Below are 27381 nucleotides of genomic sequence, written 5' to 3' on the forward strand. Positions count from 1 at the left end.
CAACAAAACTTCCGCTGCACAAGTCGAGCGCGATAAGACACCAACACAGTAGAGTGGATTCGGACGTCGAACAGGTGCCACCACAAGAGCCGCTGGCAAACGCTGCGGGCACAAACCAGCACGTGGAAACACATAAAACGGTGCTGATTCCTTGCTGACGGTGCGGAAAATAAAACCCGCACGCATACTGCACGACATCGAGTGACGGCCAGCGTGGTAAGACCGGCAGTAGTGATCCCAGGTCAGCCATTCGAGGAGAACGCCGATATTGCAAATAACGAGGTGGAGCAACGGAACCCGGTAATAGAAGGTCGGAATCCGCATCGCTCGAACAAGGAAGTGGCAAGAACAACCGTGCTCTAGAAGCGATTCCACGGGGGTAAGCTTTAGACAAAGGATGCGTAGAACAACTATTTATGTGAGTCTTTTTGACAGGCACGCCGCAATTCTCGAAGGTGGGCTCGTGAATCCCGGCCACCGCAAGGCTGATCGCACTCAAACCTTTCATTCCGAACCTGACCGTGCAACAAGCGCCCTAAAGGTGGAGCAGCGATATTGGGAGGCCGGAAGCCGGAGTGCAGCTAATAATCCCGGCGGAATTGCGCAAATTCCGACCTAACCTGGTAAGATAAACAGCATGCTATGCATAATGCAACCTGCTAACCGAATTCTCGCATGCAGATTCGTCACGAGGAATCCTCCAGACGTCGGTCGCAACCGAAAAACAAGAGAAAGAGCCTTCCCCTGGAAGTGAGTAACCTGCAATCGTCAAAAGGGGGAAAACACTAATTGCCGATATGCCGTAGGGCTCTTTTTCCTTTTTGCAGTTTGGTGGTCACCCAATTCGGGGTTAGGAGCCATAATTCCAAAGCCAGAGTTCGTCGAATAGTACCACGATAGTCCGTGGTCCACGTGATCGGAGCACAGTGATCGCCGGGGAAGACGCTGATCACGCGAGCACAATCGCGCGGCCCACCATTGGGAAAAGCGAGGGACATTGCGCGCAATCCCACATCCTTTCGCCGCGCAAACAAGGCGAACCGGAACGATCATCGTGTGAGTGCGTGGAGTGAACTACGGTCCTGTACAACGGTGTTCTAAGCCGCGACGGCGGAGCAAAAGCACCCTGCGAGGTTGGCGCTAGAGGAACCGACGATGTGCTGCCGGAAGCGGATAGGAAGCTGAGCGCGTGAGTACCACGAAGAAAGTGAGGTGCGGAAGAAGCCCGAAAATGCATGTAGAGATGAAGGCCTTAGATCAGAAGTAGGGAACAGTAGGATTGAAGACATGAAAACCCTGTACTTGTTTGTAATAAATGTTTGCACACAATCTAGTTTTTGAGGCGTACATTATGTTGCTAGCCGGTCCGATCAATGCCCCTTTCCATTAGCAAAGATCGTGTCACAACAACAGACAAACCGAACATAAATAATTTATTACAATTACAATTAATACAATAATTATTTTTTTGTAAAACATCAAACTTACTTATTGCGACGTTGATTGATTGATTTGTCTTTATTTAAGAGACTTTCAGCCCTTGGCTGGTTCGTGTCTCCTTTTGCGACGTCATAATATGACATATAATATAAAATTTAATTCTAGATTGAGTTTAAATAAGGGCGAAAGTAACATGAGCGAGTTCTCTTCATCAACTCTCTCTCTTCTGCAAAGTGACAAGATGCAAATTCAATCGAACTTTTTTATGCTTAGACGCTAGATTGCACCGCAATCTAGCGATTTATGACCAAAAAGTGCAACCATACTTGCATCTTGTCACTTTAATTTGAAGAAGGGAGAGTCGATGAAGAGGACTCGCTCATGTTACTTTCGCCCTTATTTAAACTCAATCTAGAATATTGTTAAAAGCGTGGACGATACCGATTTCGTTCGTCAGGTGGGCGCTGAATTTGAATAATTATTTGTGTAAACTGACCTTAGCGTGTATGAGGGCTGACAAATAAAACTGCTGGAATCGACGAAGCTCGAATCAACGTAAAAGATTGTTTCCAGAATTTTGCAGCTGGCTGATCAATTTTCACGAATTTTACTCCAAAAATTGTAGTCAATTAGGTGAGTATATCTAGATTAATAGTCTTTATTGTTGTATTATTGTTTAATCTAATCATCTAATCATGTTTTCTAATATGTTATTTTTTTTTTTGCGAAAATCCTAGATTTTGGGATGGGTGTAAATGATGCGATGAGTTACGTTCTGTTCAATAATCCTGTGGCCAGTGGAGTATGGTCCTTCCTGTCGTCATCCGGGAATGTGAGTATGCCCGTGCAAATTATATAGAATTAGAAACATGTCCATAACTACCTTTCCTTATTCCAGGGGTTGAAATCGAAGGGAGCTATCGCCGCCGGACAGCAAATCGCAAGCCAGAGCACCAAAACGATGGCGGCGGAAGCGATGCCACCTTTGTGGAAGCTGGTAGGTTCTAGCCGGCCTATCCTTCGATTGGCTGCACTTAGTGGCGCAACGGCCGTCATGCTCGGTGCCTACGGAGCCCATCATCGGTTCAACGTGGTTGACGAAAAGGAAAGGGACCCGAAGGACATTTTCAAAATGACCAATCAGTACCACTTCTTGCATTCGTTGGCGCTTCTGGCGGCTCCCCTGGCTAGGAAGCCATATCTGGTATGTTTGCTTTATCTAGGGTATCGATCTAGGTAAGGGCCCACAGGTATAGTCAATGCGGTGAGCGCACGGGTATTTAGCATGACGGGTTCGATTTCCGGTGGGCCCAGGAGCTTTTCGTAAAGGAAATTTGCTTGACTTCCTTGGGCATAGAGTTCCTTTGTGCCTGGGTATCGTTTTCAGAGGATTCAAGGATAACTGGCACCAATTTAAAAATACTAGAACTTCTTTTGACGGACTTCTCAACAGTTTCCACTTTCCTGACATGGTAAAGTTGCTCCGTTGGGCACCGTGTATCATTTTAAGAAGTTTGTTCGGTTTCATTTGAACGCGTCCGTACTTGGAAATCCGTATCTGGGGGGTGGCGATGCCTCCCGCCACCCCATGTAACAACAGCAGCAGCAGTGCTGCTGATAAGACAAAACAAAAAGCCGTTCGTTGGATCACTAATAATCGGTAATAAATCTACAACTTTTTCCACAAGCATCCAATCGTTTTGCGGTCTTCGAAGGAATATTTCACTACGGCACATCTCTTCCATTTTTAAGATTAAATATTTTTATGTAAAACACTTTTTTATTCTTTTTTTTTCTCTTATCTCAAACTTCTTCGGTCTACAAATCTCCCTGCGCTGTCTGCTATCCCGAACATCTTCAGTTTGCTGTACTTCTCTCGTTCTACTATCGGTAGCTGTACCTTCTACTTCATTTAATTTCTTTGTATTGTCAACACAGACCTCTTATTTTTCTTCAAAAACTTCCAAGTGTGCACTGTTTCTTGTGTACGTCTTCCCTGTTTCCTTAGACCTCACTAGAAGTTATCCTGCCTTAATATAAACTACCGTCGTTGGAGGTGAGAATGGGTCAAAAAAGGATACTCAAAGATTGTTTGTTAAATAACAAATGCAGTTGAAGTCGGAATAACTTTTTATGTATACTCTTCTATGTGGTAATGATAGTTTAGCAAGAAAGTATCACATTATATGAATTGCTTACTAAACTACAAATGATTGAAAATTGACCCAATCTCACCCCTTAGAGGGGGTGAGAATGGGTCAAAGTATTCGAAATCGCCTATCTGAGAATATAATTTAATTTTATTGATCATATCTAGTAAACCTACTTAAAATACAATGTAATCGTGACGAATAAAAACTTACACTCTGAAAAATTTTTACGTCCGATTTACGTGAAAAGATAGGTAGTTTTCGTCCACCATATTTTTCACGTAGCCTTCACCGGAGTTTCAGGTAGCTGGAAATATTTGAGTTTTGCTAATTGACGTGATGAGTCAGGTAAATTTGACATGAATCTACGTATCGTTTACGTGAAATGTAGGTGAGAACTACCGGAATTTAAGGTAAATTTCACGTGAAAATGTGATTAATTCTACATAAAGATCACGTTATTTATGCATGATTTTTGAATGAAAGTATAGCAACCGCACCAGCTTGCTACGTATTTGAAGAGGCAAGAGATTTAAAATCATTACAAAATGCAATGCAGATTTTACCTACTGTTAAATATGTCATTGCATTTTATAGGGATTTAAAAACTCATGCCTCCATAAATACGCTACAGGCTGGTACATACAAATATATAACAATTAAAGGATAAATCTTTCGGTCTTTTAATTTGGACTAATTCATTAATCTACAATTATAAAACAACAGTATGTTTTATAACTGATCTTCCAAAATTTGATAATTTCAACTAAACTAGATTTGTCGCATAGTCTCCGTAGTCCAGCGATTCCAAACACTCGCTGAACTGGTTCTCCGTCGAGCTTCTGAAATGATGGAAAATAGAAAGTCACAATTCACTACTGCAAATAATAAATCACTATCTATTGTCTTATGCAACTTAATTAGCATTCAGTCTTTGCAAATTTGTAAACTCTACATCAGCAAGCACTCGAGCAACCAGCTAGCTTTCACATGAACCTATTTCACGGCGCCATATTGATTTTTTTTCACACCTGAATTTCACGTAACTTTCTTTTCGCGAAAACTTCCAAGTCGGAAGTACACTAATACCAACGCATTGAAACGATTTACGTGAAAACCAGGTGGATTCCACCAATCAGGATGGTGCACACGACGTAGTTATCGAGTGAAGGTTACTAATGTCACGTAACTTATGAAGTTTTGAGAATAAGGTTGAGCTACGTGATGTTTCACGTAAATCGGACGTGAAAATTCTTTAGAGTGTAGGTAATTTTAAAAGGTGATTAATCCACCTAAAAGGGCTAATACAACCGAAAAAATGGTTGAAATTTGATAAAATAACGTTTGTATGTTGTATCACTATTTTTAGATACCACAATCATCCTCATTTAAAGTTTCAACTTCCATGAGAGGAGAGAGGGTTACAATGAGGGAGGCGCGCATTGAAAGATTGATTACATGATACATGACATTTTTAGGGTGACGTCAAATATTTGACCACTTTTGACAGATAAATTTTGGCAGGTTGTTTGGCTCTGTTTGTCCCTATTCGTTTTTCGAGAGTGACAAATATTTTTGTTTGCCATGTACACCTTGGTCAAAATTACATACATACACACATTTAATTTTATTGATTTAATCACGGTCAAAATTTAACTGTCAAAAGTGGTCAAATATTTGGCATTGGTCAAAGAGTGTCATACTAGCTTTAGTATTGTTGAAATCAGGCACGTGATATTGGAGATAAGCACTGTCGCTGGAAGGTGCAGTAGCTCGTCCTCTCTGGAGCCACCATATGTTGACGACGGGGCACTTACCGTTGCGAAGGGAGACGGTATTCGATTCCGCGTGTGCCGATCAACAGGCAAGAGAAACGCACTGAACTGAACTGTCGACGACCGAAACTACTTACTGATACTCGGAGGATTGAGTGGTAGATAATTAGAATCGATTGGTCCAAATCGAATGTGGGAGCAATCAACTGGCCTTCCTAGATCCGGTCAAATTCTTTCGCATTCGAAGACGTGACTTAGTCGGATGAGGAAAAGTTGATCGCAATGCATTTATATTTTTTCTAGACTCATGCCAAAGTTACTCGCATTCGGAACCGTGGCGTACCAGAGTGAGAAAATAAATGCTTGCCCACACTTGAATCGGTGTCAAACTGGCCTTTTCAGACTCTTGCCAAAGTTACTCGCATTCGGAACCGTAGCGTGCCAGAGTGGAAAAAGTTTGATCGATTCAGTATGATTTAGACTCCTCGATTCTAAATACTAAGTAACTCTTTTCAAAGACTTAAATTTTCCAATCAAGCTCCAGCCAACTCCTTTCGCATTCGAAGGCTTGGGTAATAGGAGGGATTAGAAAAGATTAAGCTTCTCAAAGTGCTTGGTAAGAAGGATTTCGAGTAGCAAGTGAATGAGCGTTCTGTAGCTTGTGACGTACAAGGCAAAACTGCTACTGTCTTTATTGTTCGATCGCTTTTTATACTATCGTCCAGACATTATTCGCACCCTCTTTTTACATGTTTTTTCCTGATTCCTACGTAAAGCATATTAATTATATGTGTATCGTCCAGAAACTATACTCACCCTCTTTACATCATTAATTAACTCATGATTCATCAAAATTCTAACTTGTATACATACAATCCTGCAATGAATCTTTCCAACAAGTTTTGCTAACAAATAATTAATCCCTGATCAAAACCTTTTCTGGTACTTAGACCATTACAATACATTGGGGTTGTGTTCTTGACTTTCCGTTAGTTGTGAGCATTGATAATTGATTACAATTTTATATCCTATCGGTGCATGTCTGGAACTAACAATTACAAATGGCGTTGCTTGTATTCTAGTTTAGTGAATTTCACAATATTGCGTAATTATAAATCATGCTTATGTGTAAGTGCTATCCGATTGCGCAACATTAAATCCGATGGTGAAATTCCATACCACGCTTGTGCATTTATGCTGTGAAACCGTGAACATACTTGAATATGGTATCGTTTCTAATATGAATTAGAATGATTCATCCCCATGTATGCTATGAGTATGCGTTCCGGGCTAATCGATTACTACGCACGCGCGGTTTGTTCCGTTTTTGATCAACCATCCCCGATGCTGCGCTATCGTAGCATATCGTAGACAACATTGTGTGAAAGATGGCTCGTTTCCAATGCAAACTGATTGATTTTGCATATTGCAATTTACACTGGTTTTCATGAATATGTGACCAACCCGATTCACAAAACGTTACCTCTACGATTATTATACAAGCTTTTGCGTTAGATTATTATAAGCGATTTGTTTAATGCTAGATGTAGGAAATGATTGGCATTAGTATGCTCTAGTTGTTAGAAATTAATGTAGTTCACGCGTCGCGTTCGTAACAAGTATACTGCATAAGAAATGTTTATCCAAACTCTCCTTTATAAACTCTTATGTACATGATCATTGGCCCCTGTATTGCCAAAGCAAATCACTCCATCTAAAGATAGAGGGTCGTTCAAATGTTATGTTACACAGCGTTTCACATTATTAGACCCTCTCCCGCAATAACATTTATACGGATTTTTTAATCAATTTTGGATGAGTCCTAGCACAACGGTAGACTTATTTTTCGTTCTTTAATATTTTTATGTATTTTATGAATGATCCTTATATGCCACTCCTAATTCATAAAGTTCAAGTTACACACTCAATAAGCAATCACGTATGTCGTATCTCGACGTTCGTTTGCTTTCCGACATTGAACACAGAAATAAAAAAAAACTTTCCGACATTGTGCTATGTTACCGGTTTTATAGCCCCAGTATTTCCTGGGTCCTACTACCGTCTGGTAGTTTCACGATATTTCCTTAAAATTTCAAAAATAAGTGGAGAAGAAGAACGCTATTAAGTCTATTTTGTGAGCTTACGATATTGCAGTACACTAAAGATTAGCTAATGATTAGAGTAGCTGTCCAAACGCATGGGTTTATTGTTATAAATGATTTTAGGCACTAAACGTAGGAACACACTCGCTTGACACTTCTTCGACATATTTTCAGAAAAAAAGTGCTTTTATGAAGATACGGTAAACATGGCACCACTCTAACGTCAAATGGGGACTGTATAACAAGTTGAATTTTTAGTTAAAGTTATGTGCACTTGCTTGACCCAATCTCACCCCCATTCTTAATATTTTGACATGGGGTCGAAAATATTGAACTTTTCAATAAAAAGAGCAGGGTTGTTACAACAGCGCGGATTTCGCGAATTTCGCGGATTTCGCGATTTTCGCGGATTTGCCCCTAGATTTCGGCCCTCGCGCGGATTTGGCGCGGAATTGGTTTTGCTGTTCCGTCATGCAAATTTTGTTGAATTTTGAACATGATTTTTGTCTGATTTGCATCATAGTTTTTTCGTGTGAGATTGCCTACTTGCCATCTACCAACCAGCGTTTGAAGAATCCCCTCGACGAACTTTGTTCTGGGAATCTTGCATATGAAAATACTAAGAGTTAAGCCATGTTAGTGCTTGAAATAACTTTTGATATGAATCCTAGAGCACGGCAATATGTTCCAGTAATGATTTAATACAAAATTAAATTAGAAAGCTATGAACTGAACCAGCTTAGTTACATTACGGCTATGTAGTTTATTTTCGTAACAATAAACTTCATTATACATACTTAGTTTTTGCAACATATTTAAGTAAAACACACTAGCACCATAGACTAATCTCAAGACCTCGATGTACCAAAGACAACGATGAAATTTTGTATGTCCAGTCCGGTACCCAATAAAATTTATAAACATATAACATATAATATCTATTGGATTTACAGGAATGAACTAAACTTCGAGCTCTACCCCGAATACTTCTTAGAAATTCTATAACAAAATCCAGGGAATCATCAAGGATCTTCTTCAGGGTGTATCTTCGGAATTCCTCAAAGGATCTTTTCTGATATTGTTCTTGAGATCTTTGTAAATATACTTTTATCTTGTTTTCATTTTTGGGTGAATGCTTTCATCTTGAAAGTTCTCGTGAATTGTTTCGTAATGCCTGGAAAATTTCTTTTAAAAAATCGAAAAGAAAAGAAAATTCTCGCAAGAGTTTCTGACAAAACTATAATATTTTTTAGTTCTAAAGTCGTGCACGCTGGCTTTAGTGTATAACAAGCGCACATGGCATTGAAACTGATGGGACAAATGCGCTGTAGTTACGCACATGGATATGATACGATTGATCTTTTTGATACAAGTCTCTCAAATAAAAAATAATCCATCCATCAGAAGCCACTAACGTTGAAATTTTCAGAATTATCCACCGCATATTTCTAGAGCCATTTCAAGTAGAAATCCTTAGATCATTTTAGAAAAAAATTCGAGGCACCATGAAGGATTTTTTTTTTAAATACATATAAATCTCTGTGAGAATTAATGATGAAAACTTAGGAGATTAACGCTGATGAATTTTTGAAGGAATTCATGGATAAATACAGGGGATACTCAAAATAACTGGGACAGGTTAAATTTTCACTTAAAAAAAAGTTCAACTAGCTGTAACTTTTCGAAAAGGGCATCAAATATTCTCCAATTTTTACTGTAAGTTCATCAACTAGTTGTGTATCAGTGGTCAAAATTTGGAAAAGATCGGGCCATTCTACACGAAGTTATAAAGATTCTAGAAAAAGGTATAATTATTCGATAGGCAACTTTGAGCTGTTATATCTCCGATTTCAATAAATCGAATGCAATGAAATTTTGATCATTTATGACTAATATAATGAACTTTGAAAAACAGTTGACTTAATTTGAAATTATTAATTAGAAATAAAATTATGGTGTTTTAATTTATTCCATGTTTTTTTAGTAAATTTATCTATTTTTCAAATGCATCACATTACTTTTTTTAATTCAATGCCGGCTATTTGGTTGCCTTCTTTTGAAACATAAAAATATTCAATTCAATTAGGGGGAATTTACATGAACTATAATTACTCGAATTACTCTCGAATTTTGAAACGATGATGAAGTTTTGGATAAATTGGTGTTATATAAGAAAAATAATCTAATCGTAATTATTTTCTTTCGTGTAAAGAATTTTAGGTTTAATCAAAAGTTTTTAATAGTTCGTTATATAAGTCATAAACGCTCAAAATTTCATTGCATTCGGTTCATTGAATCCGGAGATATAACAGCTCAAAGTTAGCTATCGGATAATTATACCTTTTTCTAGGACCTTTATAACTTCGTGTAGAATGGCCCGATCTTTTCCAAATTTTGACCACTGATACACAACTAGTTGATGAACTTACAGTAAAAATTGGAGAATATTTGATGCCCTTTTCGAAAAGTTACAGCTAGTTGACCTTTTTTTTAAAAGTGAAAATTTTACCTGTCCCAGTTATTTTGAGTATCCCCTGTAACTGGAAATATAAAAAAAATCCTGAAGGAATTTTAAACCACCAAGAAAATTTTCACCAGGAATTTTCCCAGATTTTGCTCCAATGATTGCTGTAAAGATTTTTTAATAGTATAACTGCGGAGAAAGCTATTTTCTCTTTGCACAGGCATCTCCCCATGTGTTCCTCTTGGCATTTCTTCAGTATTTTCTTAAAACGCTGCCCATGAACTACGTAGACTCAATTTTGGCCATTTCAGAACTACCCTCATAGACTTTGTCCATACAAAATTTTCGAAATTAGTATGAAGCTTAGATTTTGACCAGACCACCCTCCGCCCCCTAAGAGTCTACATAGTTCATGGACGGGCTCTAAAGTATTCTCCCTTGGAGAATATCTAAAGTTTAAGTTTCTTTCTGTTTCTCACGCCAGACATTACTAAAATCACAGAGTTAATTTCTACGAATTACCCACACAATATCATCAGATTCTGCATACAAAAACTTCAGAAATTCTTTCCTGTTTCATTCAGATTTTTCAAGGATATTTTTAGAAATACCTTCATGATTTTTTTAAAAGTTTTTTCAATTTCTTTGCTAGAAATTCACACCATTTTTTTCACAAATCTTGTGGTATATTTTCCTGAACGATGGGTTCTGACCGATTTCTCCAAGAACGCTCTGTACATTGCTACATCGATTTTACTAAAAATTCTTGAAGGAATATTGATAAAAAAAAAAGAAATAGAGTTGTGGCAAAACGTCTTCAAATTGCAAAAGCTTAGATCATTTAGAATGAACTGCGTTAATTTACGAATCAACAGTTCAGCTCCCACCCAGCACTCAAATAGTCCATTCAAGTTGAATTGAAAGTGCCTTTTCTTCATACACTATTGTAGACTGTTAAAATTCTATGTTTAACCCTCTAATACCCAAATTTTAGATTTTGATCTAAATATCATTTTATGTCATCTAAAAACGATTTTAACATGTTTTGGAAGATGATTCTTTTTAATTCTCGATTGCGTGAATTTCAGTTTTTGATTTTTCTAATTTTTAATTTTGAACATCCTCACAGTTTTATATTTTTCCTGGAAGCCTATTTGAGGTACGGATTTTTTATATGAAAACATTTTGAGATTTTATGATTATTATTGAAATACTTTTATTTTAATTTTTTTCATAGAAAATTTTATTTTAATTTAAGAGTGTATTCGATTCCCTTAAACTATAAAACTAGTGTAGAATGATTTGGGAAAAATTTAAAATATGTTAATACGATTTAATGGATATAAACAATGACTTCTAGCAGGTGACTAAAACATCAATTTTTCAATGATTTTAAAAAAATGTAAATACGCTTTAAAATACACCAAAAACAATTTTGAGATATACAAAACAGTCCTAAATATCAGCCAAAAATATAAAAAATTTGATTTTCCACGAAATAAAAATTACAAAAATGTTCAAACTATACCCTGTCTAAAGGCGGGGTTGGGTATTAGAGGGTTAATATATACGTAATGAAACTTTGCATTCGCACTCTCGCGTATTTGGCGCGAATTCAATTTCACAATCGCGCGGATTTGGCGCGGATTTAAATTTTTCTCGCGCGGATTTGGCGCGGATTTTTTTCCACGCTTCTCGTAACAACCCTGAAAGAGTAATGACAGCCCACTTTTTTCATTGCATCAACTGAGTAATAGAGCACTACATGAAATTCTCTCCTTCTCTTTCACTCTTAAAGAAATTTTGTAAACAACAAGGCCACGAAACTTCAAAATCCCATACAGAATCAAAACAGTGCAGTGCCCTATACCTACAGCTAACCACTTATAAGAAAATGTATGGTTAGGTACATGTGTAAAACATTACGAAGGGGAAATTTTTTCAGAGTGATTTACTAGTAGTTTCATCATATAAGTTCAGCCACAAATTTAACAAAAAACAATTATTGCTAAACATCTTATTCTGCATCATGACGAGTAGAAACATCTCCCCTTTGAAATAATATAATATAAATTAGCGATAGTTGATGAGCTATTTCAAATTTTATGTTTCTCCGTTTTGACCCAATCTCACCCCCCAGACCCATTGTCCCTGGGCTTGGATTATATCTTCCAGGAAGCTTTGATTTCAGGCATGTGGTCGATGGCCTTTGCAGTAATGATTGGAATAGCTGAATGTATAATCAATGGCAAACAATTCTGTAAGAATCAGATCTTCAAGTCATCTGATATAGTTATACTGATCATGACGCTGCATAGTATATCGAACATTTGTCGAAGTCATTTATGTGCCGGGAAAATATAATTCCAAGTTGTAGAAAATATTACAAACTGAGGGAGGGTAATAGGCCCAGTCAGACCCTGAATGGGCAATGTGGGTTAGTTTATGGGAATGCCATTGAAAGTTTGTAATATTCTCCGAGGCTTTCGAAATCCAACAGGGCGCGTCCCCGGGTTGCGGATAGGGGGAAAAGGGAGATTTTTCACATTTGTACTGTAATCAGTCAATGTAGTATTATCTCCTATGGTGTTGTAGTGCGAATGAATGATCTCATTCTATGGGAATTCGAACCTTGTAATGTATTGTTTATCAACTTCAATTTTCTAAGTTTGATAAGGTTTTGAAGACAAACATGAGATGAGAGAATTGCCTAATAGGAAAGTCACATCAGCAAAGCTTTTACATATGCAAATGCTATCCATGGGGTCATGTCTAGCATTTAATATGTATGGCAATGACTGATTCTTACCTAGCAGGGGTACTACAAGACCACGCGGACAATTCGATTAAAGGCTTAATTGGGGATAATATATTTTCCAGAACTGAAGGGACATTTTTTCCGGGGTGACTGGCGAGTCGGAGAGGGTAGAAGTTTCCGTTTGTTATAATTGACAAAATAAACAATCGAACGCTTTTTCTTTCTTTGACTTGCTTGGTATTTTGTGGATTATTGTTTTTTGGTTTTGGAAGGTATGCGATTCACTATTGAGCCTTAAAATTTATTTTGCATCTGAATAGCATTGATATTGTCAAGTCTGTACCAACACCCTAATCCCACACCAAAATACCCTTTTCCTATCCCATGGCGTTTATGTGGTCAGCAAAGACTATTCAGCCATTACCCCTCCTTATCATCGGCTTTGGACTGACTTGCGCTCTCATTGCCCCACCAAATGCTGCAAAATGAAAATGAAAATGAGAAACAGAGAACTGACCTTCTCAGTGAGAAGGTCAGTTCTCTGTTCTCACCATACTAAAATTCAGCTCATTACTACAAATCTAGTACTACACCGAACGTGCCCCAGTGTCATTTAGCTTTATTAGAAAGCTTTTCCATCGGAACTCTTAATGACATGATACGTATAACGATTCATTTGATGTAAACGTGTCAGACTACCGGTACAATGTATGTGTAGTGTCTGATAAAATAGGGTCTTGGAATTATTTCAGTGTACTTTGCGTTTACACACACTAATCTCGCGTGCTCGTTGGGGTGCACCTTGTGTTATGGACTCTTAATATTTCACTACGGCACATCTCTCCCATTTTTAAGATTAAATATTTCTATATAAAACACTTTTCTTATTCTTATCAGCTTTTTTTCCCTCATCTGTAGAGCCTTTTAACCACTGCGTCCATTATTTAGGAATATTGTGGTATGACCCATATTTAATTTGGTGCTAGTCAAGTATCCTGTCACAATTGAGCTGTGATGGACAATGGTTGATGTAACACCTGATTCCAACTAGGCACAACTCGTTTTATAAAGTTTATTACCCTGTTGGGATTACTTCTCCAAATTTCCAAGGGCTCTAGAAACCCTTTACCAAATATCGCCAATCTGTGATGGTACAGCACTCCGCAGTTGCAGATTAAATGCTCGGCAGTTTCGTTTTCCGTTTGACAGAAACGACACTCGGAGGATTGGATTTTTCCAATCTTACTTAGATGATATTTACTCGGGCAGTGGCCAGTCATCAGACCAGTAACTACCCTGAGATCTCTTTTGTTTAGATTCAGTATGGACCTGGCTTTTTCTGCACTGGGTTTTATGAACCTTTTTGCTTGCTTGGATGTATCCGTGGCATTCCAATTAGATTCTACCGTGGACATTTCCCAAGTTTTTAGTTTCATCCGAAGAGCACACTCAGGAACTCCACAGAAAGGTTCAGGGCCTACAAAGCTTGATGCCGCACCCTGTCTAGCTAAATTGTCGGCGTTTTCATTTCCCAGAATTCCACAATGACCGGGCACCCAGTATAAAGTTACCTCATTCCTACTGGCCAATTGCTTCAGAGAAATAATGCATTCCCACACTAGCTTTGATTGACACGTGAAAGCTTTTAGCGCATTTAGAGCCGCCTGACTGTCCGAAAAAATACAGATCTTGGCAAACCTATAATTTCTTTTCAGACAAATGTTGGCACACTCTAGAATGGCTTGAACATCCGCTTGAAATACAGTGGGACTGCATCCTATTGGTATAGCCTTACTGATACCGGGGCCAAAAACACCAGCTCCAGTATTTTCTCCCATCTTGGACCCATCAGTATAAAATACAATAGAACCTAGACGTAAACTTGGCCCACCAGCATCCCAAACATAGCGACATGGTTTCACCACTTTGAAGGGAACATCATAGTTGGTCTTCGTTATCATCCAATCTTCTACTGTTTTTATGTCCATGTTTAATTTGAAGTCTTTGATGATCCTCAAATGTCCAGCAAGATCCCCGTCTAGGACTTTATTGTAACGTATAAACTGCAGGGCACTTTTTGCCGCTTGTAGTTTAACAAATTGATGCAATGGCAGTAAATTAAGAAGGGCATCCAAAGCAACTGATGGGGTGCTTTTCATTGCTCCTGTCATAGATATACATGCAAGTCTTTGTAACTTACTTAGCTTCTTTTGACAGGTTACCTCATTTGTTTTGGGCCACCAAACAAGTGAAGCATAAGTAATCTTAGGCCGGACTATTGCAGCATAGATCCAGTGAATCATGTTAGGTCTAAGACCCCAGGTTTTTCCTAAGGCTTTGCTGCAGACCCAAAGGGCATTGGTACCCTTGGTTAAAACATTGTTTAAATGAGAATTCCAATTCAGTCTTTTGTCCAAAGTTACCCCAAGATGTTTAACTTCTTCTGAGAACTGAATTTGAACTCCATCTAAAGAAGGTTCAGTAAGATTTATTTTTAACCTTCTAGTAAAAGGTACAATTACAGTTTTTGAAGGGTTTACGTTTAATCCCTCCTCTCGGCACCATTTGATGGTAACATTCAACGCAGATTGTAGCCGGCTAGATATCGTGTCGTCATATTTACCACGTATCAGAATAGCTACATCATCTGCGTATCCAATAACCTCAAAGCCTTGATTGATGAGTTTTTTAAGGAGTTCGTCCACTACCAAAGACCACAATAAGGGCGATAGTACTCCTCCTTGAGGACAGCCCTTCACAGATCTTACTGATAGTTGCGCACCTCCAAGAACGGAAGAGATCTCTCGATCTCTAAGCATCGATATTATCCATTCAATAATGCATTTATCCAAGCCCCTTGCTTCCATTGCAGAACGCATTGAGCTGTAGGATGCGTTATCGAATGCTCCTTCAATGTCGAGAAAAGCAACCACGGCTATTTCCTTGGCTTGAAACGATTTCTCAATTTTGCCGACTAGCGACTGTAGCGCTGTTATAGTAGATTTGCCTGTTTGATAAGCAAATTGAAACTTGCTTAGAGGCATTTCTACTAAGCTGGTAGACTTGACAAAGTCATCCACTATTTTCTCCATGGTCTTTAACAGAACACAAGAAAGGCTTATGGGTCTGAAGGCTTTTGGAGTTGTTTTGTCCCGCTTGCCAGCTTTTGGGATAAAAACAACACGAACCTTCCGCCATGCCTTAGGTATGTAAGCTAAAGTAATACTGGCTCTGAATATTTCGGTTAAGAGCGGACAAATCGCCTCTTTTCCATGTTGAAGTAAAGCTGGGAAAATTCCATCTTTCCCGGCAGATTTGAAAGGTTGAAAAGAACTCAATGCCCATTCGACCCTCGACGGTGTGAAGATTTCACAAGCTTTTTGATAGGCATTGGTCGACCACGCATGTCTTGCCTTATCCGAGTCCTGTTCTTCATCCGAATAAGAAATCGATCCTGGGAAGTGAGTTCTCATCATTACTTCCAATGTTTCAGAAGAATCAACAGTAAAACTGCCATCTTCCTTTTTAAGACTTCCAAGACCATTTGAATGGTCTTTCGAAAGGACTTTATGAAACCTTGCAGCCGTAGGAGCGTTATTGATGTCTTCACATACCCGTCTCCAGTCCTTGCGTTTGGCTAGTCTCAATTCTCTGTTGTATTCTGTAAGGGCTTGTTTATACTGAACCCAATCAGATGTAACTTTCAGTCTTATCAGCTTAAACTTTCTCTTATCTCTTTATCTTATTTTCTTACACAAAAAGTTCTCAAACTTCTTCGGTCTACGAATCTCCCTGCGCTGTCTGCTATCCCGAACATCTTCACCATTTAAAATAACCATTTAATTTCTTGGTATTGTCAACACAGACCTCTTCATTTTTCTTCAAAAACTTCAAGTGTGCACTGTTTCTTGTGTACGTCTTCCCTGTTTCCTTAGACCTCACTAGAACTTATCCTCCCTTAATATTAACTACATCAAATTCATTGCCAAACGTAGGTTGCAAAGATCCTAATTTAAAATTTCTCATAACGACATCTCCAGCTTGTAGGTCATGTAAGGTGGCATGGCATCTCGAATCTGAATGAGCTTTGTGCTGTTCCTTCATTACCATGTCTCGATCCTTGGAAGACTCAAACAATAGGATGTCGCTTTTGTGAAGAGTTGGTAACGAATTTGTCATTTCGCGTCCAAAAATCATTTTCGCAGGAGATACACCAACGGTTTCTTGAGGAGTTGAATGGTACATGATGAGATAGTCTAACGGATCGGTCTCCCAATTAGTGCCTTGGATGACACTAATATCCTTCGTCCGATATTTCTCATTTGCCTCTCTACCGCTCTGTTTTGTTCTGGCCAATACGGTGTAATGAAATTTAGATGAACTCCGTAACTAACGCAAAACTGTTTCAGCTTCTCCGATCTAAACTGCAGTCCGTTATCCGCTGTTATTGACCGGGGTACTCCGAGCGAAGTTAACATTGTCAACAAAGCACTGATAACTTTCTGGAAAGTCGCAGGCTTCATAACTTCCACCTGGATGAAACAGCTCGTATAACATACCACGACGAAAAACGATTTCCCATCCGGTAATCCTTCCCTAAAGTCCATTGCTAAGTCTTCCCACGGTTGAGTTAGAATTCGGCGACCGATGGGGTTCGGTTTATCTGGTAGAGCAGTCATCTGACAGAGTTTGCAAGCTTTTACGACTTTTTCCGCTAGTTCATCCATCTCGGGAAACCATACCTTCTTAGTCTAAGAATCTTAGATCTCAGATGGGCCTTGATGCCAATCATCCCTTGATGTCCAATGTGAGCTAATTTCACTACTTTCTCACGGAGTTTTGATGGAATCAACTATTCGGTCCCCTCTCAACACCAAATCATCATAGCATGGGAGGTCATCCTTTATTGTAGCAGCCTTGTACCAAGGAGCAACATCCTCCCATTTTCCGGATTCAACTCGATCGGATTCTATGTCTTCCCGGGTAGCTTCCCGAAATTCTGTTAGTGCTATACTGCCCCCACTCGCAAAACAGTCCCATTTGTAAAAAGTAGGAATTGAGAAAACAGCGTTTGAAGTTTGACAACTCGTTTCCATGTAAAACTTTGGAAAATCGTCATAAATTGACAAACACAGCTAATCGTGTTCGGTAATTTTACCGAAATCTTAACCGCTGAGCGTTCGGTAATGTATTTTTAACGAAATTCTGTAAAAAACTAACAAATTGCGGTAAAATGATATCTGTCAAACTCTAACGAACTTCGGAAAAAGTTGCTACCTTTACCGATTTTTTCCTGTTAAACAAACTTAACGGTTGAGATTTCGGTAAAACATTACCGAAGTCGATGATTTTTTCTAACTGTGAACATTTCAATCATCTCGAAACTTTCACAGATTGTTTTGCACCGCAATACGTAACTGTGTTACAAGGTACACAAATTCATGATGGAACTGTTTTGCGGGTACTTTCAATATGGGATGCTCATAATTTGGTATTTTTTTTCGCACAATGACATAAATATCCGCAATTTTTATTATGGGATATAAAAGTACGTTGAAAATGATGACTATTCATAACCTTAACTCAAAAGTGATGAAAAGACAAATGGGAGTGATATGCGAGTGGGGGCAGTATAGTGGTAGGTCTTGTTTCACTGAATAGCCACTGTACTACATCTTGTTCTCCAGATATCGGGTCATCCTTAACGGAGAGTGTAGACAAGGAATCGGTCAGGATTTTTATCCCCTGGTTCGTACACGACCTTAAAATTAAAAGCCTGGCGGTGCAAAATCCGTCTCTCAATCCTAGCTGAAGGTTTGGATTGCGTTCGGTAGAATAGGTACTGCAAAGACTTACATTCCGTAATCAGAAAGAAATGTCGGCCGTAAAGGTAAATGTAAAACTTTTCCATCGCCCATGCAATAGCGTAGCATTCCCTTTCCGTTTGTTAGTCTTTTCTTTGATGACTGGCAAGACTTCTCGAGGCACAGTATACTATAGTATACTATAGATTGCACGGGTCTGTCCTGTCAATTTTTGTTCTGAATCAAAATTGCTCCGACTCCAACTCGGCTGGCATCCGTTTCCAAATAGGTGTCATCGTCCGGATCGTAGAATCCCAATGTTTCTATTCGCTCTAGCACTGATCGCAATTCGCTCAACTCGTCCGAATGTTGTTCCCCCCACATAAAAGTGGACTCTTTGGTTAACAGCTTAAACATTTTGAATGTTCTCGTAGACAAATTTGGGATAAACTTGCCCACAAAGTTAGTCATTTCCAGAAGAGACTTGAGGTCAGTCAAGGTGTTAGGAGAACGCAAATCGAGTATCGCCTGAATCTTATCTTGAGTTGGTCTTATTTTTAATTAACAGATACGACGTGGCCTAGGAACGTAAGCTTAGTTACTCCGAAAATCGATTTCTCGTAGTTGATCTTCATATTGACTAGGTTGAACGACGTAAATTTTTTTTTAATGGAATGCGAGTTTGAAAATCGAATGCTGCTTTCTCAATTCCTACTCTTTACAAATGGAACTGTTATGCAAGTGTAGACAGTTTAGGGTTTAGGAGTAAGAGAAATAGTTTTCGGGGTAATAACATTCGGGGAAGTGTTGAAGAATCGTCCTAATTGATGTTTCTCTTACAGACTGCTGCATTTCTAACATCGGGAATGGCCCTATTCTGCGGCACCTGCTACTACATTTCATTCACCAACGATCGTCGCGTCAGTCAGCTTACGCCGGTTGGAGGATTCCTTTTGATCTTTGGATGGCTTTCTTTCCTGATTTAAGAGACATTAGTAACAAGAAAACAAAAATCATATTCATCCATGGAATCGTTGCTGTAGTTGGTGTAAGAAAAATAGCAAATGTTCAAATAAAAATCTTTGTGTCTAAATAAGATATAGAGGTGCTAGCGGGGCTTTTCTTTTCACAGGGTGATCACTTTCGGTTTTACGTTGCAACGGTCGATGACGTACTGTGGCATACAGAATGTTGGATTTACCTTTCGTAATCGTTCGTCACCGAGCAGCGATAGGGCTCCCAAGCCGAACAGTGTGTGGAAAATGTCCGGCATGTTACCGGTGCGATCCGAAAATCCTCCCGTTTCGGCGTCCTGGCACGACAGAATAAACTTTTTCAGCTTCTCATCGCTGATCCAGTTCAATCGTCCCATAATGGTGAGCGATGCTAGTACCCACCATGAATAGCATACGTCCGGTAGTTTTTCCGGTCGACCGTTGAGTCCTCCGCTGGGCAGCTGACGTTCACACAGCCACCAGGCCAGCTTCTCGCAATCCAGCCGATGGAGCTGATCGGTAATGGAGAGGAATCCCACACAGCAATAGATCAGCCCTGCGTGGCTTTCGGCGTTCGGTTTCGATCCGAAACCACCGTCCGAGTTGCAGCAGGACATGACGAAGTTGACCGCTTTCTCCAGATCGATCACGTCCATTTTGTTCTGTAGTGTAAATTAGAAAAGGATTAACAACTTGAATAACGAGATTTCAACTACATCGCAGGATGCACCAAGAGAAGCCAGTCAAAGGATTCATCATCGATACTCACAATCAAACTCAGAATGGCCACGGCGCAGAACGAAAACCGGGTATCCACTTCGCCCCACTTATCCCCGAAGAAGCTCCCGTCCAGCTGTTGAAGGGAGCTGACATACCGGGCAATGGCATCGGTGTCGATTTCCCCCAGGCAATCGTAGATACACAGAATCTGCACCGCGCTCAGCGTGTACAGGAGGTGCGGATCGTGTCCTTCGCAGGCCGAAATGCCCCCGCTCGTCGGACACTGACACTTTTTGATGAAATCGATAATTTCCTGCCGATTGACGCGATCCAACTGATGCATCAGATCCAACCCCGTCACGCCCCAGTATATGCCGGACATCCGTAGGAACTCCGTCATACAGTACTCCTAGAAAGAGGCATTCTTATGTTAACTCCACCTAATTGATAGTTTGTGCTCGGAGGCTTACGTAGTCGTTTTTATCATTTCCGTGGTTGGCAATGTACTCGACGTGCTTATCGAACAGCAGTTCCCTCGGCTCGTCGCTGATGGATACGTCGTTGGTAACGAAGGCCTATGAGGGAACAATGAAAATTTCATTCCAAAGTTAAATCGCTTCAGCGTTGTACCGAGAAAGTTACCGTTTGGCTTACCATGTTCACTATCTGTATGAAATGAATCCCAATTGTAAATGGTCGATTTTTTGTGAGAATTATTGTGAGAAACTTCAAAAATATTTCGTCAAACTCTGCTACACTTTCATTCTTTCGCAGAACTTTTTGCACTGATTCATTCTGTTTATTGAAATGACCGTCAAAACAAAGGAAATGTCAAATTCATTAAAAAGGAAAAAAGGTGCGAAAATTCGCAGCATTTTGTGACTTCTTGTGACGTTCAACCGCGGTTAGGGTGAACCATTCGACACAAATTTTCACAACCAAAAAAATAGTCAGAATATCCCACATCAAGTCGACATTATCCACTGAAAATACGGCAAAGTTTTTGTAGGTTTTCCGGGTTTTTGGGTTTATTCAAATATTACGCAACGCCAAATAAGACAATTCTAGATTGAGTTTAAATAAGGGCGAAAGTAACATGAGAGAGTTCTCTTCATCGACTCTTCTTCTTCAAATTAAAGTGACAAGATGCAAGTATTGTTGAACTTTTTTGCCATAAATCGCTAGGTTGCGATGCAATCTAGCGTCTAAGTGTAAAAATCCCGAATAAAACTGTATCATAAAGCTGTGATTGAGCGTATCGTTTTTTGATTGTACGGGGTAACATAAAATGTATGATACAATATCATAAACATGAATCATACCAATGATAAGAGTTATCATATTCGCGGTTTCAATGATAGACCGAATGGGTTGTTAAGTATAGTTACCATTCAAGAATGGCTTTTTTTGCGAACAAAAATTTTGCCATATTACTCGTGTTATAATCACATTATTATTTATTTAACGATTGACCGAATAATAAAAACAAATCTGAAATATTTCATAACTCTACTTAATCGACTTGAAGAAAAAAATACACCCCTGCAGTTTCCACTGCTGTCATAGCGAGGTTGAGGTTCGTGACGTCATGTTGTGTTGTTTTTGTGCTGAAAGTTTTTTTTAGCTTTGAGTACTACGATCGCAATTCGAACTGGCGACTGGTGCTGGGATTCCCATTTTGCTTCACACGGTGCCTGTGGACCATATCAACACGGTGCTCGCGGGTTATTCAAAGCCAATGATATGAATGTAGCTGGAACTGGAACATCCGAAATCAAAATATACAGGGTAAGTCAGTTGTTTACCAATGCGATCGCTAACTAGGAAATCGCACCTATACAGTGCCCACCGATCGGGCCTCCAATGCACACAGTGTCATTGCATTGAATAGAGATTCCTCCCGAGGTATGATGCATGAAGTTCCTGATGAAGTTTCCCATCCTGCCCATATCGGCAGAGAGGAATACCGTACTTCTCGCCCCGTAAGGAAGCTGATGCCAAATGCTGGTGCCACATAGCAAGTTTTTTTTTAATTCTAAAAGTGACACGGAAACGAAATCAAATGCTTCGCGACTCTTGCTAAGGGCAGTATTGGGGAATTTGCACTCTATTAGTGTAAAAAAGTGCTATATTTTCAAATTTATGAAGAAAAAAGATTATAGACAATCATATATTTATCATTAGATGTATCGTTATCATTTGTGTTGATACCGAAAAAGTATTGAATAGTTCCAAATTGCCCAACCCTATCATTCAATCATAGTAGTATGACTATCTATATCATTATCATTCAGTGAATTGAACGCATATGATATGTACGATAACATGAATTGTAAAAATCTATGCGGGAAGTTCGATTAAATTTGCATCTTGTCACTGTAATTTACAGAAGAGAGAGTCGATGAAGAGAACTCTCTCATGTTACTTTCGCCCTTATTTAAACTCAATCTAGAATTCTGGACCCCCCCCCCTCCCCCATGTAACAACTTTTGTATGGAAGATTTTGAAAATTTGTATGAAGCGTAACACAGCGCTAGACCCCCTCGCCCAATCCCTCCTGCTATGGTCCACTGCACGAATTTATGCTGGCCTGCTTACTCTCACAGAAAATTTGACGTTCGGGAGGTGCTGATACCGCTCAAACGTGAGATTTTCTGTGAGAGTAAGCAGGCCAGCATAAATTGTGCAGTGGACTATTGCATTACGTAATTGGGTTCTTTAGGGGTATGCAGATTACTTCATAACCGGAATCTGCATCCAAAATTTAGTCAAAATCCAAAATTTCATCATTTTTGGTGCCCGGGAACTATTTTTAAAATGCATTTAAAGTTTGTATGGGGAAATTTTTTTGTTCGGGGCGAACTGTCACTTTAGCGATTGAACTGTCAATCTATCCACGGAAATTAAAACTTTTTTGTTTATTCAACCATCAAAACAAAAGAATTGAAACGCAATAAAATTACGTTATACGCAGAAAAATGAGATCTTTCGATTAGGGTAAAGAAAATGGCAATATTTTATTCACTAAACAACCCAATTGGCCTTCTGCACTGAGGTTATGTTTTGCGAAATCCCATTTCATATTTTAGTGATTAAGTCGTTCCAGATAATCTTTTTCGTGGGAACCGGTTAGAAAAAATCGTTGTATCGGTAAATTTACCAAAAATTTGATGATTTAACTGATAGAGAACTGGTATTTCTCTTTTAAACTTCGAAATTTACACGACATAACCCCAGGGGCGGATCACTAGCGCATTTTCGATTCAGCCTTGCGTATTGACATAACGCATTGCAACCGGTGCATTATGTTGCGCATTGGCGATTTAGGGTTTAAAAATACGTGAGTGTTTCGCGCATTTTCTACGCATTGAATTTTATGGTGCATTTTCAATGCATTTTTCAACGCATTAGGCCAAATCACGAGTTTTCTAACGCATTTTCAATTCAGTTTTTTTGGGAGTGATCCGCCTCTCGACATAACCTCTAATTGTAAATGGCCAATATACGTAACCAAGTATACGTAAGAAATCTGGTGAGTAATTTTCTACCTAATTTTAGGTACTTTAGTTTATTTACAATTCTATTCGAGATTCTATCCATATGGGTAATGCACAAAATCGAAATTGGCGATAAAGTGTGAGGTTAGGTAACGAAAAATGACCCAACTTTGGAGGCAAAAATGACACATTTCTGGTGTATGAAAGTTACCAGAATCTGGAACAATTATTGCACTTTTGTCACTTTGGTAGTTGTTTTCTATCGAATGGTACGGGCGAGGTTACGGGTAGACATTTGAACGAAAATACAGCACGCAGCCAAATAATTGCGAACAAAAAACTACACGGAAAACACAGATTACCTAAAAATACGTTAAAAGAACGCAAAAATAAGTAAACCGCTTGAACTTTTTACCCAACAGGGGGTTGTTTCCTCGCTCTCCCGCTCGCAATGTTGTCAAAAACAAAGCGAGAAGCAGCTGCCTAGCCGACAAGGTCCGTGCGAGAAGCCAAATTTGGGTTTTTTACCGTTTACCCAAAAGTGGGTTTATTTCAACCCACTAGGGTACTTCGAAAGTCAACGCTAGGTAGAAAGAACTTTGCAATGGGTTGCAATTTTCTGCCGGGATCAAACGGAAACTACCAACTCAGAGCTTTAACGCGGTATAGCCAAATTTGGGTTCTCGCACGGAAGAGCCGATATGAGTGAAAAGAACCTATATTTTGTTGATTTCTGGTTCCGTGTATAGCTATAGCGAATAGGCCTTTTCAGTTGACAGGTCCGTGTATGCCACTGTTTACAACTGCCGAACAAAGGCGCAAACGTTGAACTTTTTTTTTTTTTTTGTTTGTATTTATGTGTATTTTAACTTATGCTAATTCTACACTTAAACGTTGAACTGTCATTTTCATAGAAGAACTGTCAAAGTCAAAGGCCGCCAAAATCAGCTGATTTTAAAAGTCTTCTGACTAGACCTATTGTCAAACTTATTCTGCTCAGGAACGGGATTATTTTAGGGATATTTTTTAATAATCCAGACGCAAAATAATTATTAAATTGGCCCACCCACCCCTTCGCAAGACTCTTTGTATGAGCCTCTGCACGAATCTGGCGTACTGCTCACTCCCACAGAAAACAGTTCGCACAGTAAAAGGTAAAAGTCAAATGTGACTTTTACTGTGCGCACTGTTTTCAAATTTTCTGTGGGAATGAGCAGGACAGCGCAAATTCGTGCAGAGGCTCATTGGGAGATTTTTGTTGGAGGCTAGTCCACCATGGCCACGCAGGCCATAGCGAGGCTAGCTCCGTCGATGACTGTTTCTAAATTACAATGAAAATAAAACGCTAGACATCTTCCATCAAACTAGACGGCTGCCGACTGATACCTCAATCAGCAACCGTCGCACTCTTTATTCATTCCAGGTATATACAATTTGACTATCTTCTTTAATAACATCATACCTACGCCAACAAATCTACCTCGCTCCAACACTCCAAACTCGTACCTGAAGGTTCGACGCTACCCGAGCGTTCAACGCTACCTAACTTCCAACCATTTTTAGCTGTAACGCCATGAAAAACACCTACCCACCCCTTCCAGCGTTAAGTGTAGTACGCACCTGGTAAGAAAAGCACTCAAGAAAAAATCCCTCTAATTACCAAAGGAATTTTGACAACTGATTAGTATGGGAGGAAATGTCAGTTTTCCTTGGGGAATTGAACGGAACATTTTTCCGCAAGGAAAAATGACAGCTCCATTTGATTTGCCCGGCAGGCGTTACGAGCGTTACACAATTTTCATTTCTTTTCAGCTGCGGACCGCTCAAGAAATTTTGACAACGAAATCATTTCTTGACCGTTTCTTGTCCTATCCTTTTCCACAGTACTTTTCAGGTGCGTACTACACTTTATGACATTAATTTGTGAAGAAGCCCGAAGTGTTAAATCGTACAAGTATGATAGCTGCATCAACATGTCTAAAGGGTCTAACTCGTTTTGTAAACAAACATTGTTTCTGTCGCTGTAGGGCTCGTCTCGATCCACCCACGCATCTGGGGGTCGTTATCAGAAAGAGCGAAGTTTGATCTTTCTGATAACGGCCCCCAGATGCGTGGGTGGATCGAGATAGACCCTACAGCGACAGTAACAATGTTTGTTTACAAAACGAGTTAGACCCTTTAGACATGTTAATGCAGATAGGTTCACACGCTAACCCTCAGTTACCCAGATTGGTGTCAAAGCGACCCAGACTGAGCAAAACTGCAGTTACTCTAAACTGAGTAAAGGCACCTTTACTCAAATCTGGGTTACCGATGTTGGTGGCAAAATCTGGGTAAACGATACCCAGCTCCTCCGGGGCCTTGATTTTGTTAATTTATTTTCAATTTAGATTTTAAATAAAAAGCTCTTAATTTCCATGTGCTGTTCACTTACCTGATGCTGGAAAACAGTTCCCCGGAATAATTCCACTGTTTTCCCGTCATTTATCGGCATATTTTTCGCGAAAACATTCATAGTTTTCAGCGTTCTCCTGACCGCTGCCATATTCTCAAGCTGAAAAGTGACAAAGTTCCGATTACCCAGATCTTTACCCAAAATCAACGAATCTGGGTTTTCGGGTTACCCGGATTATGACAACTGCTAACAACATGAAAATCCGGGTCGAATCGACCCAGTCGATGGGTAGTTTCAGGTTAGCGTGCACACCCTAATGTGTATAGCTGTGCCGATACCATCTGTCAAATTCGAAACATTTTCTAACCATTTTTCCAACGCTTCTGCCAACACTTCCCGTCTTGGATTGTCATTTCCCACTCATCGCTCATCGTGTTCGGTTGTGCGTGTTGGTTGCTCCGCGTGTGAAACAGCGGTAAGAAAAAAAAAGAGCTAGCAGTTGAATTTCATCAGTGCAAAAACCGACGGAAAACGGGAATAAAGTCATGTCTGACGCGGTGGAAAAGCGAAAACTCTCCGAGCTGCGGGTAGTGGATCTGAAGCAAGAGCTGGAGAAACGCGGCAAGGACGGAAATGGTGTGAAAAATGTGCTGCTCGAGCGGCTGACTCAGGTAAGTGCGGCAGACATTTTGCTCGCCGTCGCCATGTTGGATTTGAAAGTGATGTGTGCAAGCGCTGGGTGGCCCCCCAGGGCGTAGTGCCATGATTGATAATGAAGTATTTTTTTTCTGTGTAGGCGTTGAAGGACGAGAAGTTGGATCCGGAAACGCACGAGTTTGAAATTGTGACGTCGGGTAAAACTCCGGCCAAAAAGGGAAAGCCTACCAAGGCAGAGGAAGATGCTGCCGAAGCAGAGGCTGCCGCCCCTGCGGAAGGTGACCTGAATATGGATGATATGGTTGTGCAGGATGAGTGCAATGAGGACGAAACATCGGTTGAGGAGGTCAAGAAGCCAGCTGAGGAAAAGAAGGAAGCAAAGGTATGGGAGGGTAGCTTGTTGGAGATACTTGTGTGAAATTAATAATTATTTTGAATATCCTGCAGAAGGAAGAGCCAAAGAAAGAGGAAAAAGCGGAAGTGACGAATGGAGAAGCAGCAAAGAAGGATGGTGAGGCTGACAAGAGCAGCAAGGATGACACCAAGGAAACGGATAATGAGGATTCGCTCAACTTGACGATTGGCGAAGAGGACGAGAAGCTGCTTCATGATGACAGTAACGTC

At 39.7% G+C, this 27381-nt stretch overlaps 3 protein-coding genes across 4 annotated transcripts; 2 read left to right on the forward strand and 1 right to left on the reverse strand.

Annotated features, from left to right (window-relative positions):
• Positions 1-1926: 1926 nt before the first annotated feature.
• LOC109429508 (transmembrane protein 256 homolog) lies at positions 1927-19591 on the forward strand. Its single transcript, XM_019705479.3, has 4 exons — positions 1927-2073; positions 2178-2272; positions 2339-2644; positions 19336-19591. Exons 2-4 carry the CDS (start codon positions 2186-2188, stop codon positions 19477-19479), a joined length of 537 nt encoding a protein of 178 aa, XP_019561024.3. The 5' UTR covers positions 1927-2073; positions 2178-2185; the 3' UTR covers positions 19480-19591.
• On the reverse strand, positions 19490-21020 carry LOC109429507 (geranylgeranyl transferase type-2 subunit beta). 2 transcript variants are annotated; one of them, XM_019705478.3, is made up of 4 exons: positions 20863-21020; positions 20679-20783; positions 20258-20617; positions 19490-20150 (listed from the first exon to the last, which is right to left on the reverse strand). In XM_019705478.3, exons 1-4 carry the CDS (start codon positions 20863-20865, stop codon positions 19620-19622), a joined length of 999 nt encoding a protein of 332 aa, XP_019561023.1. In that variant the 5' UTR covers positions 20866-21020; the 3' UTR covers positions 19490-19619. The 2 variants fall into 2 exon arrangements, with proteins under 2 accessions (XP_019561023.1, XP_062712534.1); XM_062856550.1 differs by having other exon boundaries at positions 20851-20996.
• Positions 21021-26504: 5484 nt separating this feature from the next.
• LOC134289575 (SAFB-like transcription modulator) lies at positions 26505-27381 on the forward strand (the record flags this gene model as incomplete). The annotated part of the gene is given in 3 exon segments (XM_062855582.1): positions 26505-26771; positions 26897-27139; positions 27205-27381. Coding segments are annotated over 3 exon segments (546 nt in total), but the record flags the coding sequence as incomplete, so codon positions are not given.

Source organism: Aedes albopictus, chromosome 3, assembly GCF_035046485.1.
Source record: "Aedes albopictus strain Foshan chromosome 3, AalbF5, whole genome shotgun sequence".
In the NCBI taxonomy this organism is placed as follows: domain Eukaryota; kingdom Metazoa; phylum Arthropoda; class Insecta; order Diptera; family Culicidae; genus Aedes; species Aedes albopictus.